Source organism: Oxyura jamaicensis, chromosome 6 (genome assembly GCF_011077185.1).
Source record: "Oxyura jamaicensis isolate SHBP4307 breed ruddy duck chromosome 6, BPBGC_Ojam_1.0, whole genome shotgun sequence".
Taxonomy (NCBI): Eukaryota; Metazoa; Chordata; class Aves; order Anseriformes; family Anatidae; genus Oxyura; species Oxyura jamaicensis.
The window spans coordinates 1,391,819-1,405,547 of NC_048898.1; the positions used below are offsets into that span (position 1 = coordinate 1,391,819).

At 40.0% G+C, this 13,729-nt stretch overlaps 1 protein-coding gene across 12 annotated transcripts in view; it reads right to left on the reverse strand.

Annotated features, from left to right (window-relative positions):
- PCDH15 (protocadherin related 15) overlaps positions 1 to 13,729 on the reverse strand; it is a 721,430-nt gene that overhangs the window by 78,364 nt on the left and 629,337 nt on the right. For all 12 annotated transcript variants that reach the window (XM_035329710.1, XM_035329721.1, XM_035329709.1 and 9 more), the window contains 2 exons: positions 11,599 to 11,711; positions 319 to 428 (listed from right to left, as the gene is read on the reverse strand). In XM_035329710.1, the coding sequence (XP_035185601.1) occupies positions 319 to 428; positions 11,599 to 11,711 (223 nt within the window). The remainder of the gene's footprint in view (positions 1 to 318; positions 429 to 11,598; positions 11,712 to 13,729) is intronic.

A 13,729-nucleotide genomic window follows, 5' to 3' on the forward strand; every position in this document is an offset into this window, starting at 1 on the left:
TTTGATATGCCACAGAATCATATCATATGGCACTGATGTAAATTTTCACATCAGTGAAAAAGTGCAAGCTTTATCTAAAGTAATTTTTTTTTATCTTTTTTTAATCTTTTTAAAGAGCAAAGTCTTCTCCTGCACATGTATTTGTGTATGGCTGATCTTGAGAGGTCTGACAACAGTAACAGGAACAGTCCCTCCTGCTTGTACAGTCAAGGTGGGATTACACTTCAGCAGCTTTATTTCTAATCACTATTTCTTGAAAACATCAGGTGCATGCACTGTGCTCAGTATGCTCACTAAGACCCAAGTATCAGTACTTACCTTCTTCATTTCCTGAAACAATTGAATATACAATAGTCTGGTTCAAGGCAGCTGCTGTTACAACAGCGACCACGGTTCCTTTTGGTGCGCTTTCACTCACTGGTGGGGGTCTGCAGAATGGAACAGAAGTATTTGGGTTATCTCCCTGTTGCCTGATCAGCAGAGTACTGATAAACCTACTCTTCAGGTTAGCACTTACATCCATCCATCACACTGCCAAAGCAGGATGATCTTTTATTAAGGAAAAATAATTTAAAAAAAGGAAGCGTAACTGACAAGAGGTGACCGTATATAGATAAAACAGTCCTTTGATAATGAGAAATTGAAATCCTGGAAATAAAGAGTAGAAATTAAAGAGAAACACAAGAACCATCACGCATTGATAAACTGCAACTACAATTTATACCATAACAAGTCTGTTTTAACACTCACCTGTACCTAAGGTGTAAAAAAAAACCTGTAAGCTAACCAAGATGTACGCAGGAAAATTTCTAAATGGATAACCCTCTTTAGAATTTAAACAACATTGAAAAGCCACCTCCAAAGGATTTTCCACTCTTCAGAAAGGGGGGGGGGGGGGGGGGGAAGAAAAAAAGATTACACCACTAATGTGTATCTCGTCCTCTTCATACCCTCCAAACACTGGAAAATGTGTGACTCATGTTGTATAAAAATAATGATTTTCGTCCTGAAAAACAACAGTTACTTACCTCTCTCTCTCCTGTTGTTTAAATGCTATTTCCTTGGAAAACGCAGTAACACCTTGAGATGCTCTCTCCTCAAGGAAACCACAACTACTTCCAAATGAAAATGGAGGTTGTGCTAATGAATTTTAAAACAGCAGGTGTATTTCAGTTTTGTACTCATCTCCAGAATTTTGGACAGAATCTATGTCTTCCCTAGATTCAGGGGATATTTTATGCATCCCCTCTTTCATCCTCTTCCAGCATTCTTCCAACACTCCACCTCACCCCCACACTTTCCCATTCCACAGGCAGACAGTTGGATTCCCAGTTTGCAATCCTAATTATTGAAACCAGATCTGCATTTCTCCTTCACACACCAAGAGATCAAACAGTCTGCCTTTGATTACAGACTTTTTCATTGGGATGAATCACCACAAACCCAGCACAGGCCCTGTTTCTAACACGACTGGTCCTTACACCACCCATGAAATGTCAAAGGCAAACCATACCCATGACCCACAGGGCTGTGACATACTCTTACTTCCCTTGTTGAGATTTCTTCCATTGCTTTATTTGCTTCTTTTGTTTTGATCACTGTAGAAGGCTCGGTTCTTCTTAAACTAAACCATGGTGAGTTATCAGTTCTTCTGAGGAGCCCTAGGCCTTCCACTACACAAATAAAGGGGGAAAATACTTTTCCAAGCTGAACAGCACTGTACTGAAACATGAGCCTTGATTCTTTTGCAGAGTAACACCATGGTAAGCTCACTTGTACCCAAATACACATGCACAGCAGTACGTACACATGGCACATCACCCTGGCTCTGATTCTTCTGTCTCAAACATGCTATCAGCAGTAGAATTAAATTATTAAATTCATGATTGCTATTTAATTGATTAAGCTACAAAACTAGTGTTACACAATGCTTATTAACATGCACTTTACAAATGCAAAAGTTAATCTTTGAGACAAAAAAAAGGCTGTCAAATCTGAAAACATTTCAAGCTCTTTTGATGAGGTCAGAAATGCAGGCCAGTGAGAAAAAAAAGATCCATTTTATGTTGCATTACATATTCTTTTGTTTTCTTTCTCTTCTAAGGCACACGATTTGAACAAAAACCTTATTGACTTTATATTAAAAACCTACATTTCATCTGAAGCACACTTTCAGCCTATTCTTTTAATGCAAATGGCCTTGTAACCTCCCCTCTGACACAGCTGAATCCAATGAATTGACAAATCAATATCAATTAGAAAGAGGCTTTTGTGTTTGCTATGAGAGGCCATAGAGAGAGCAGACAGAAAACCACCACAGTAATGGCATTGATTTAATTTCCCTGATTTAACTAAGGTGATAAAGTTCAAAGGGAGCAATGCATCAGTGGAATTAAAACATACAGCTGGTCTCTTAACGTTTTGCTGAAATGTAGAGAAGCGAAGCAGTAAAAGACAAAGGTATGCAACGGACAATATACTGTTCTTCATCCTGTACTACAAGCTCTAATAAGCATTCTTTGGGAATAAGCTCATTATTTTCCAATTTTTGAATGACTAAGATCTACAACAGTGATTTGTGCGTGTGTGAGTAGTAGACATACCATTAGAAGCTATTTTAGGCATCAGGCAAGGACATTATGAGGGAATAATTTTGCATTACTGAATGTTAAAGGCTGGTTATTTTTGAGAGAAGACCTGACAGCAGCAAGGCAGCTTGATCCAGTCCAAGCCACCCAGATGAGGCTTAGAAATCAGTGGCAGTGAACAGGGATGAAGATATTTGCGTCTGATAATGCCTGCAACACCTCGTTGAGCCTCTGAGCTCAGCTGCAAGCACAGTCATTACCCTGCCAGCCATGGGCTCTGACCGCACGCGACCACAGGTCTCTGTCACTGTCACTTCTGTGGGACTGGCTCCTCTGTGGGACTGGCACACCACTGCCCTCCAGTCCGATTCTGGTCTATTTGAAACATTTTAAATGAAACAGCCACTTTCTGAGCTTCCAGAAAAACACATTCTAAAATACATGGTTTCTAATACCCCCTCCACGCCCTATACTTACTTGCACAGGCAGCCACGCACATGCAACGTGCACTCCACGTCAGAAGGCCCTGTTGCATTAACATGACTTGCACATGAGAAATCCTTGGGTGAAATGAGGTAAAGAGCAATTAATGCACTCTTAGCTACTTCAGCAACAACTCAGTCCACCCGTGGTCTTAATCTTTCATTTTGAACACAACTGGTCTTGATCTTTGATCCTTTGCACGACTGTCTTTTAACACTGGCAAAATAAATTCATTTCTGTACCAATGGTTCATTTACTCACAGTATTTTTCTGTAACCGTCACAGCAATGTGCAATTTGGCCAATACTCGCTGTAATGCTTTCACAGAAATAATAATGCTGCTGTCTTGTTAGCATCCAGGATGGGATGGTCCCCAGGAGTGACCCCAGCACTGGGGTGCAATGGAAACCCTGTAGGATCCCCAGCCTCGGTGCGAAGCCACCCCACCTGCCCAAGCCCTTCCTAACAAACCGTGGTAGGAGAACAGGGCCCCAAGGCAGCAAAGTATAAAAAGGAACAGCTTCAACTGCTTTGTGCCATGCGGAGATAAGGCTGGTATCTGGCGGCCTCGGATTTGGGGAAAATAACATGCTTTCAAATGGATCTAAAACTGACGTTCAGTAATAAGCCTTCAGTCCTACTCTTTGGATTTAGCTCCCCCAAAGAAGTTTAAGAATGGCCTGTATTTCTCTCTTTGAGACTTCTACTGTGTTGCTTGCTGCCTTCATGTCATAAACTGTTTGCCCCTCAAAAAAAGACAAACAAACAAACAAACAAAAAAAAAACATGACAAAAAAGTTGATAACCTAGAAGAAAACCAGGATTAAAATAAATCAATTATTTTAACGGAAAAAAATACAAGTTATAAAAATGTAATTATCTTTTCAATTGCTGTATCTCAATTATTCTAATCTTGCATCAGAGGGGGAAATGAAGACAGAACACATATTAAAAACACACTGGTAAGGTATAATTATTTTTAAACCCCAGAGCATAATTTTAACTTTTCCTCTTTTTCGCTTTTTCTTTTGCTAAACAAGTCAAACTCTCATTCATTTTTCAATTTGTCTGCTATCCAATACGCTTTAAATTCACCATGAAATTTTTCTATCTCCAAAAGCATGAACATCAGATTTAATCAAAAATTAAATTTAAAACCAGCAAACCCAATAATAAATTGGAAAATTGGTTTAGCACTGAAATTTAATAGCATGATGTGTACGTACGCTGTATTGGACACTTCAGTCAACTGTTTGGTGGATCTTATTTTAGTTCATGGAGGCCCCCCAGCACAGGCCAGAAGATAAGCATTTTTATTTTTGTTTTTAATTACATTACTAAAATTCTCGACTTGACTAAAAATGTCATTTGGACCTCTCCCAGTAACATCATCTCCCTGCTTTCTCTAACATGACAGCTTCTTGAGGTGTTTTGGCCTTAGCTACTTTTAACTCTCAGTGGCGTTTTATCTGAAGCTTTTTAACAGAAACCTTTCTGAACATTGTACCCACTCCTGCACAGGTTCTTTACCTGAATCCTCATGGGAAGTGATTTCTTTTTTTTTCTATTTTTTTTTTTGGTCTGATTATTTGCATTAAGGAGAAGATATGTAAGCCATTAATATATATATATATATTTCTGGAAAAAGATCGAGTGTAGGCAGAGCAATAGAAATTTTAAAATGAAGCAAGCTAACAGTGAAGTTATATGGAGACTAAAATAGCTAACAACAGATCTACAACAGAAACATTTAAATAGGCCTGACCGCAGTTGAGTTTTTAAAAACATGGAAAAAAAAAGTACACATTTAACTGGTGCAGTGAAGCAATAATTAAGGAAACAAATGAGAGAAGTATCGCGATGGCAGCTCTTCTAATGGTCTCACCATTAGACTACCTTGTTTCTTGCCCTGGCTCAAAAAAGCAAAGCATCTAACCATATTTTAGAGCAGTAATCGAATTCTCAGTTTCCAGTGTGCATAACTTTAATGATCTGAACAGTTTGACAGAGTCTGTAATTCTTTTTCTCTGGAAAAGATTACTTTGTTCTTTACTTGATGCATTTTCCAAGCAGTGTATCTCCAAAGTGTGCTGGGAATGATCATGTATTCCTTACTGTACTTAACATCCTCACTTTCTGTCTCAATTCTCAAATTGGTTCAAGACATTCTGACCTTTTCATGGTATTTATCTCTGAAACAGATGACAAGGGAGTTTGGACATTGTTAAAGTGAGCCCCTGTCACAACCCATTATCTTTTAAACCAAGTGTCAGATTTTATTCCCACGAACTCTCAGTCATCAGGCATTATGCATGTGTGTGATCCCACTGATCTTCATAAATGAAAGCTGAGGTCACGAAGACATAAATATTTCTGTCAGGATTACTACGAAAGCAAAAAAAGGAAAAAAAAAATCCCTGTCAAGCAGAATGTAGGACTCTCTCACATATGCAGATCTGCCAGACAGATGTGTATGGACAGGATCAAATTCCAGGGCAAGGTTTATGCAGTGGTTTTGTGCTCTTGTAATATACTGCCAAGAGCTGGTAGGGGCTAATACTGCATTTCCGTCTACGTTTCTATTCCGCATTCCCATTCCTGGATTTACTTCCACATTTCATCTGACCGAATGTGGATTTGAAAACAGTCGTTCAGCCCTGACCTTCACCTACACTCTTTTACACAGAATACATTTTCCCAGTAGTGTTGCACCTCGTACAGAAGTACGATGCCACACTACATTTTATATCTAGTAACACCCTCAATTTCTCAGCTTCAATTTCCTCATAAATTGGAACCAAACTTCAGATTACTGTATAAGTGGGTGCATATTTTCAAACAGGACGGGGACTGATAACAGAGCATGATCAGAAACTAAAGGTTTCCAGTATTTTCCTTTTTCTGCTATTGAAATGGCTGAACACCTGTTTAATGTGCCCACAGGCAGCAATTAGGAACCAATGACACTGTTTTTGGTTAAAATTTCATTTCCTGCTACAGCAGCACATCACTATTAGCCATGACCTTCTAGTCGCAAAGAGGATATGGTATTTATTAATTAACAAAACAAAAAGATACCAAGTCCCTTTGAACCTTTTTAAAAAACAACAAAAAAAAACAAACAACAAAAAACAAACAAACAAACAAAAAACTTTTAAATGAGAATGTACTCATAAGAGGACAGGCTTGCAAAAAAAAAAAAAAAAAAATCTTTGTATTCATCTGAGGTTCACTTCACATCCGGTCTTCATTCTTCCATGGTGCTACTAATTATGATCTGTTAATTAAGAAATCAAAGTGCTGCCATTACCTGTTTGGAAGAAATGGAAACTTCTGGATCAATTACCTGTTTTAGGGTTCAGTCAAGAGGTGATCTGCGATGGAACTGTCAGGACAAGAGAAATTATAGCTTGGAAAAGGAGAGCTCAAAACAGCTCAATTTATTTTCCCAGGTACGTGATTTATTACCCAAGACATGGCTGTTTCACCAGCTCTAAGCAGAATGATATCAAAGTCAGCATTAAAAACTGTAAGAGACTGCAAACGGCCACAGCCGTTTCGGGCAGCGCTGCAGAAAGCCTCGTGGCTGGCATCCCCTCCTTCATCCCCTCGCCATGCCCGACTCCCCCAGGCCCTGGCTCACGCTGGCTGCCAGAGGCAGAGCGAGTGGCAGGTCAGGCCGTGTCCCCACCCTGCTGCCCAGCATCCCGCATGCAGACGCCGCCGGCTGTGCCTCCCTCTGCTCCCAGCGCTCCGGAGAACCAGCTGAATCCAACTGCCAGCTGCCTGCGGGGAGGCGCAGCGACAAGAGCATCAGCAGCACATTGTCTTTACCCAGCAGCAAGAGGTCAAGTGGGCTCAGAGGTGATCTATCCACACACAAATAAATGTCTGCATGTTGTATGCCTTTGATGCTTTTTCATTTTTGCCTCTCCATCTTTTGTGTTTTTGCTGAACTAGCAAACACTGCTTGGTTTTCAAATCACTTTACTTTGCAGGCAGTGCTGCCATCAGCTCTCTCCAAGTCATAATAACCAAGACAAGGGCAGACAAGGATCTGAGTACAGGAGGATCCACGTTCCTAATGCCGTTAAACCCTGCAGCTTCAGCACCCCGGCCAGGAGCACAGCCTGCAGCACCAGCCAAGGTACCACGAAGACAGGCTGGCACTTACGGATGCAGTGGAGGGAGCTGGGGGAGTTGTGGTGCAGTGGTGCCTGCAGAGGACAGCCACATGCAGCAGGCCAAAATTTTATTTTTGGATTCTCCAAGATCTTGACTTCTCTTTGCTGTTGTTTTAAATGTGTTGCACAACAACACCTGGAAGTCTCCAGTACAATTTACAATCCAAAGAAAAAAAGGTGGATGGGAAAAAAAGGAGGCTAGTTAATTTGCTCCAAATTATGGAATAACGCAGTGGAAAAGCCAGTGGATAAAAGGCAAACCTTTTACTCAGCTGCTGCCTCCCGTGGAAGTTGCTTTAAGACGTGGAAAACAATCAATCAAACCCCTTCCTTAGGATGAACAGGGCTCGAGGCAGAAACCCTAATGCACTGCTGCAGGGCTGCCAGAGCAACAGCTCAAGGCACGGTTGCATTTCCATCTCCCTATCTGCCTAATGCGGCTATGCCTTTGTGATCGTGCCATCTGGTCCCCTCTTCTCCTACTTCTCTGCATTTATTTCTGACTTGTAATACATCCTGCAACTCCACAGGCAGCTTTATTCCGTAAAACTGTTCAATTGTAACCTTTTTCTAAATACAAAGAAATGAAGTTTGTAGAAGAGCTAGAAAAAAAAGTGTTGGAATCATCCAGATTATGGCAATTACGCAAGCAAAGATCAATACTAATCCACTGCAAAACCACTAGATTTCAATCCCTTCAAAATTCTAGTATCCACATCCAAAAGTTAATCATTTTTTCAGGCAAGCACCATTACTCTGAGCTGACATTTACCCTAAAGATATAGTAAGTCAACTAAAAAATAAGGCTTTTTGAAACCTGCCAGTTTCAGCTTGCATCACTGTCTGGAAACCAAAGAGAAATGCAGTTTGCAGTCTGACAGTCCCTGAAAACCTTAGCAACTGAAACCAGTCTTGCTCCAAAATGTCAGAGAATCTCAGAACTGAATCAGAACGTTTTGGGGTTGCTTTCGTTCAATTTCTCACACTGAAGAAAATGAGTAAGTGCTTTTGCCACCCTCAAAAGACTTGGAGAAGCTTTTACAATGGTGTGCATCTCAAAAAAAAAAAATTACCAAGAATGGAGTAGGGCTATTTCTTTGGAAAGAGAAACCAGGCTATTCAGCTAATCCTATGAAATTGTGAGGAGAAGATAAGAGGGGTTATTCGGTTGTCACCTAAGTGTATTTTGGGGATATGAACAACTTTTCTTCAGGCTTCCTTCACTGTAGGGAAATAAAGGCCCCATCTCCTAGGATACCACTGAAGCTCAAGGTAGCTTTGGGAAATGTGTGTTCGATTCCTTCTGCTGAAGGCAATGTAAACTCTGCCTGCACTCCTGCAGTTTTGGGTCTCTCCCCACAATTGTGCAAGCAAAGCCACTTTGCTGGTTACAGTGTGAGCTGCAAGGTAACTCTTCTACACTGCAGAGGGACCCTGCCATGCTCTGAGTATTCCTAGGGCTGTGCTCACATGCTGGACTCTGCCCCACTGGTCTAACACTGCAGCTACTTTGTAGCCTCCCCAAATCAATGGACATCCTGGAGCACGCCACACTGCTTTAGGTAAAATTTATCACTAGGTAATAATATTCGAGAACAAGCTCCTTAAGGGTGAAGGTCACATTAGAAAGTTATAGAAGAAAGTTATAAAAGTCAACAAATTGCATTACTAAGTGTGCACCTAGTAGTGAAGAGTCTCTTTAGCTGCTGCAGGCTGGATCATGAGGCTGGGTGAATTAGCTTTTGTAGTTTACCCCAAACCTGGAATGTCTTGGAAAGGCCTCTGCATCATATTTCATGCCCTCTTGTTAAACACATCTACTGGACTAGCTTTCTCAATCCTAAATGAAAGGTTTCTTCCTTTTCTCCCTCTCCTCATTAACTTGCTCCATACTTCCTGAATTGTGTAGCAGGACATCATACTGTACCCTGCAGCTTTCCACCTTTTCCTCCTTCCCTCTCCTCACAGTTAATATCTATCATTAGCACAATGCTGGCTATCAGTTCCAGATATTTTCTCCTACTTGCCTTCTTTTATAAATATGATTTTACTTCACAAGCAAAAAGCTACAAGAAATACTGTAGGAGAGTCTCCTTTAAAGATTTACAATGCTTTCCTGATGCTGACACCACTGTTACAGCCCATGCGCGGCAAACATCACCCAACAAAAGTTACCCTGTGGATGAGGTTCTGCCCGTTGCTGGACCAATTTAGCCAGATTTTTGGGCACTCCCTCGGAATGCCCTGCCTGCACAGGTTCCTGCGGCTTATGACAATCCCAGACGCTGCTTCCAGGCAGGGAGAGGGAAGGCTCGGGGCAGAAGCGGCTCCCAGCAGCACAGCTGAGACACGGCAGTGCTCTGTCACTCCACGCAGCCACCTGCTCTGTACCCTGCTGCTGCTTCTGACAGAAAGCAAGCCAATAACCAAAACTGAGCTCTGGACTACGCAGTGTTCAGAAAAATGTGATGAAGCCTATTGCTACTTTTCCTGCCATCCGGCTGCCTTCAGCACAGGTTTCTGTTAAAGCAGCGAGCAGTAATCCACTTACTGTAGAAGATGCTGAGCCTGTTGCACATTAACAGCTATCGATATTGTGAGACACTTGAACACTGGTGCAGTGTTTGGATTTTTAATACCCACAACTGACTCAAATCTTTATCTCAGAGCATTTTTTTCACAGCTACACACGTAGGACCTGTTTGTGTTTTTCATGAACACAGTAACACAGAAGGCTAACTATTACAGAAAAGCTTTAAATATTGTTCAGATGGCAGAAATGCAGGCACTCACATGGTAACTAAAATTACAGAAAGAAGTGGAAACACTTTTATTTAAAGGTCTACCTTTTGTTACATTACCTAACTACACTTCATACATTTGAAGATATTCAATAAAATAATACAGGAAGTGGCAGGAATATACTCTTAAAAATCCTAAAGCAAAGAAATATCTTTTGTGCTATCATTAGATACGGAGTTTATAATTTTGCACCATTCTTTCAGATTTCATAGCTCTGTTTCAATATTAAACGCAGAGTTAGTACAGTACTGGCAGTATTTTGCTCTTTTTCAGTTTCTTCAAAGCTCTAATACTCTCTCTTCCATTATCTTTATGGGATTGCTTCACAATTCTAATACTCTAATAGTGAGGAAAAAGAATGCACATGGTGAATTTTAGTCTAAATCCCTTAAAAGAACAGAGCACGACCTTTCATTAGGGTCTTGTGAAGCCAGTAACACTACGTTTTATTTCTGCTTACTGATTTCCTACAGTACTCGGCTTTGAAATGAGATGCACAAAACCCATTTATATTCTGATACTGATTATAATGCTACATTTGATGCAGGAGCACATGTTGCAGCAAGGTTATAACTTCTTGATACATGGAGGCTGTGCACACTGATCCCATTATTTCATATCATCATACAAATTTCAGAAACTGTTTATGAACATTTTCACTGAAACAAAATTTAACAAACTCACCAGCCTAAGTACTATTATTTATTTGTTTGTTTTAAGAAAATAGGGTTCATTTATTTTAAATTATCAGTGTAAACTTTTATCAAATCAAGACTGAGTAGTAGTAATAATCACCTGCACTTCCAATGTCAAAGGCCTAAAGCCTGAATTCCCCCCTTGTCCAACATGAATGGTGTACAGGACCAAAACATGCTCAAACTGACTGAAGAAAATCACCTGAAGCCCTGTTGATCCCAGCTATACCTTCAATGCACAAAACTTTCTGTTTATCCACACAACTGACATTTTCAACAGCTTCTAAGAGGAGAATTTATAACAAATCTCTCCTCACTGTTCTCACCCACCGCCCTCACCTTTTCAGTTGGAGACAACCTATTAGGATGGTAAAATTGCAGCACTATCTGGTAAGATCAGGGAATGGCTGGCTGCCAGAAAAAAAGTGGCTAAGAGGAAGAAGCAACTCTGAAACATTTTGCTACCCCGACTTTGTCAAATTGGACTGCTGCAAAAAAGTCCTGCAAGCAATTTCACACAGTCGTGCTTCTGAGGAACTCGAGCCTTGGCTCTTTCCTTAGAGCAGCATCAAATTCTGTTTCCTAAAGAAGTGTTAACATCAGTAAATACGTTATCAGCTCTAAGCACATAACATTTTTGGTGCACTGGTTCAAACCTTATTTTTGTGACTTATTTTCTTCTGCAAGTTAAGGCGAACAACTGAAGGAACAGAAGTTGAGATATTTGCAGAGGAAGTGCTTCCACACTGTCTTTTCATAACTAACATGCATGAGATTGGCATTCAAAGAGGAATTTATTTCAACTTAAAAAATAACAGTTGTTATGTGAATGAATAAATGCTTTACCTGTATTCGTCCTGCGTGAATCGAGGAATTACTGAAGGCTGCAGTACAGCAACTTCTACAGTAGTGGTGCTGGACTTCACAGGATCTCCATCATCATATGCAATGACCACTAGCTGTAAGTAGTAAAGAAAATCATTTTTAGTAGAGGTGAGAGCATTATGTTGACTTGCAATAGTACTTTTTGTATTTTCAGGGTCTAACAAGTCAGATGAGATCTTCTTTCACTGCAAATCATACATTGTATAAGAACAAAGCAGAGGAAAAGGGTGACAGCCATCTGCAGGTTGAACCATATGCTAGAAAATTTACAGAAACACACTAAAATGGAACCGGAATTCCATAGCCTTCTACAAATACATCTCAAAAAAATGCTGGCAGCTTCAAGAATATAACTTATATTTTTCATGGGATTCCCTTCGCATCTTATCAAAGACTGTCCTTAGCCAAAACTCCAGAAGCCATTATAACTTTTTAAAAGGTATAGTTCAGCTCTACATTTAAGCACTGGAGCACTTATTATCAGAAATATACCTGCAACTCCCCCCAAAAACAGACAAAAAAAGTGCTGGGTAAGACTCTGTGCTGCTGACAGACATTAATATTTAAAACTGAGGTCCAATATCAAAACAACGATGGAAGAAACATGTTCTATCCCCAATTGACAACAAAAGAACTCTGAAAAGAGATCCTCCGGATGCTAAATCATGGGCAAAACCAGATCTTCACTAAAAGCAGCCTTTGTAAATCTCTTGCATATCTAATCTTTATTTATTCAAATTATTTACTCTAATTATTTATCTGTGCTTCTCTGCTGGAACAAATAAATTCACCTGCTTTGAGCTTTCAGATGAAGTTAAGCAAAAGGATGAGAGACCAGCCCACTGAAGATGGACTAATGGGCAGTTTGCTAGTTTTTTCTCTCCCTACATTTGTCCTTATTTCAGGAGATCTGCATGCAAACACCAACTCAGGAAGTCCCCACATCTCTGATTTCTGAAGTCATAGCAGAGGAAGTTTATGTCTTCTTTTCTCTGTTCCTTCCCTAAGCATCCATACCTTCTGAAATGCAGCACTGCTAAATTTACCATTGGTCTGCCCTACTACAGAGCAGTTTTCACGTAGAAACATGCCACGTCCATGTGCCTGTCACCAGCATGTAATGTATCAGAGCCTCAGAAAACAGCCACACAAAGTAATTACTGCGAAAAGCTTCACTCTGGTTAACGAAGAAATAATTCCTGCCCACCGCCCCCCCCCGAGTTTTACTACATTAATTAGAAATTGGAAATAAATTAGCAGTGCCCCAAGTTCCTAAAAGAGAGATAGTTTTTCAATGCTACTCAAGCTCATCATACTGCTTGACATGACTCTCATAAAGTGGAAAATGGTGGACAATTTTACTTCCTTATAACTGAAAAGTATGAAAATAAACCTCTCTTTGACCCTCAATTCAGAAAAAAATAACTGAAAGGCAAGAAGAAACAAAACACACCTGAATGAAGACACATGGTTGGCAGCTTCCAAGGAGGGAAATTACATATAAACTTCCATGTATTGTAAGATACATTTTTTTTTGGCTTACTGACAAGCTTCAATTTTCAATTACCTCCTCCATTCATGGATTTAAGAAGGGAGACCTTGATTTTGATTGAAATCATAACTTACTCCAGATTAACTACGCTTGAGACTCTTCAGTACCAGTGACAACACAACAGTAATTTGTCTCCTTAAAGCTAGTGTTTTTACATTACAGCACTTGTGAACGCAAGTCCCCAACTACCCAAACTGTGCAGTAACTTTCTTTACAAGATATATTACCATTCTTACTTTTTTTTTCCCCTAAAATTGCTATGCTGACAGCTCTGTTGAAAACAAAAACATTAGCAATGTTAACTTCCAAAAGCAGGTTTCCTTCAGCTGCTTCCCATTTTTTTTTCCCCCATCCTAAGAGCAGCAATCATATCCATCCGAGATCTTTCTGAAATGAAAAAGGCCAGGAAACATGTAACAAGAAGAAATTAAGGAACTGAAGAAACTAACAAAATAAGAATTTTACATCTTTCTATGAAATATAAAGCATAAGAGAGAAACACGTGTAGGAGTACTACTAAATGCGAGTAACATTTTTACT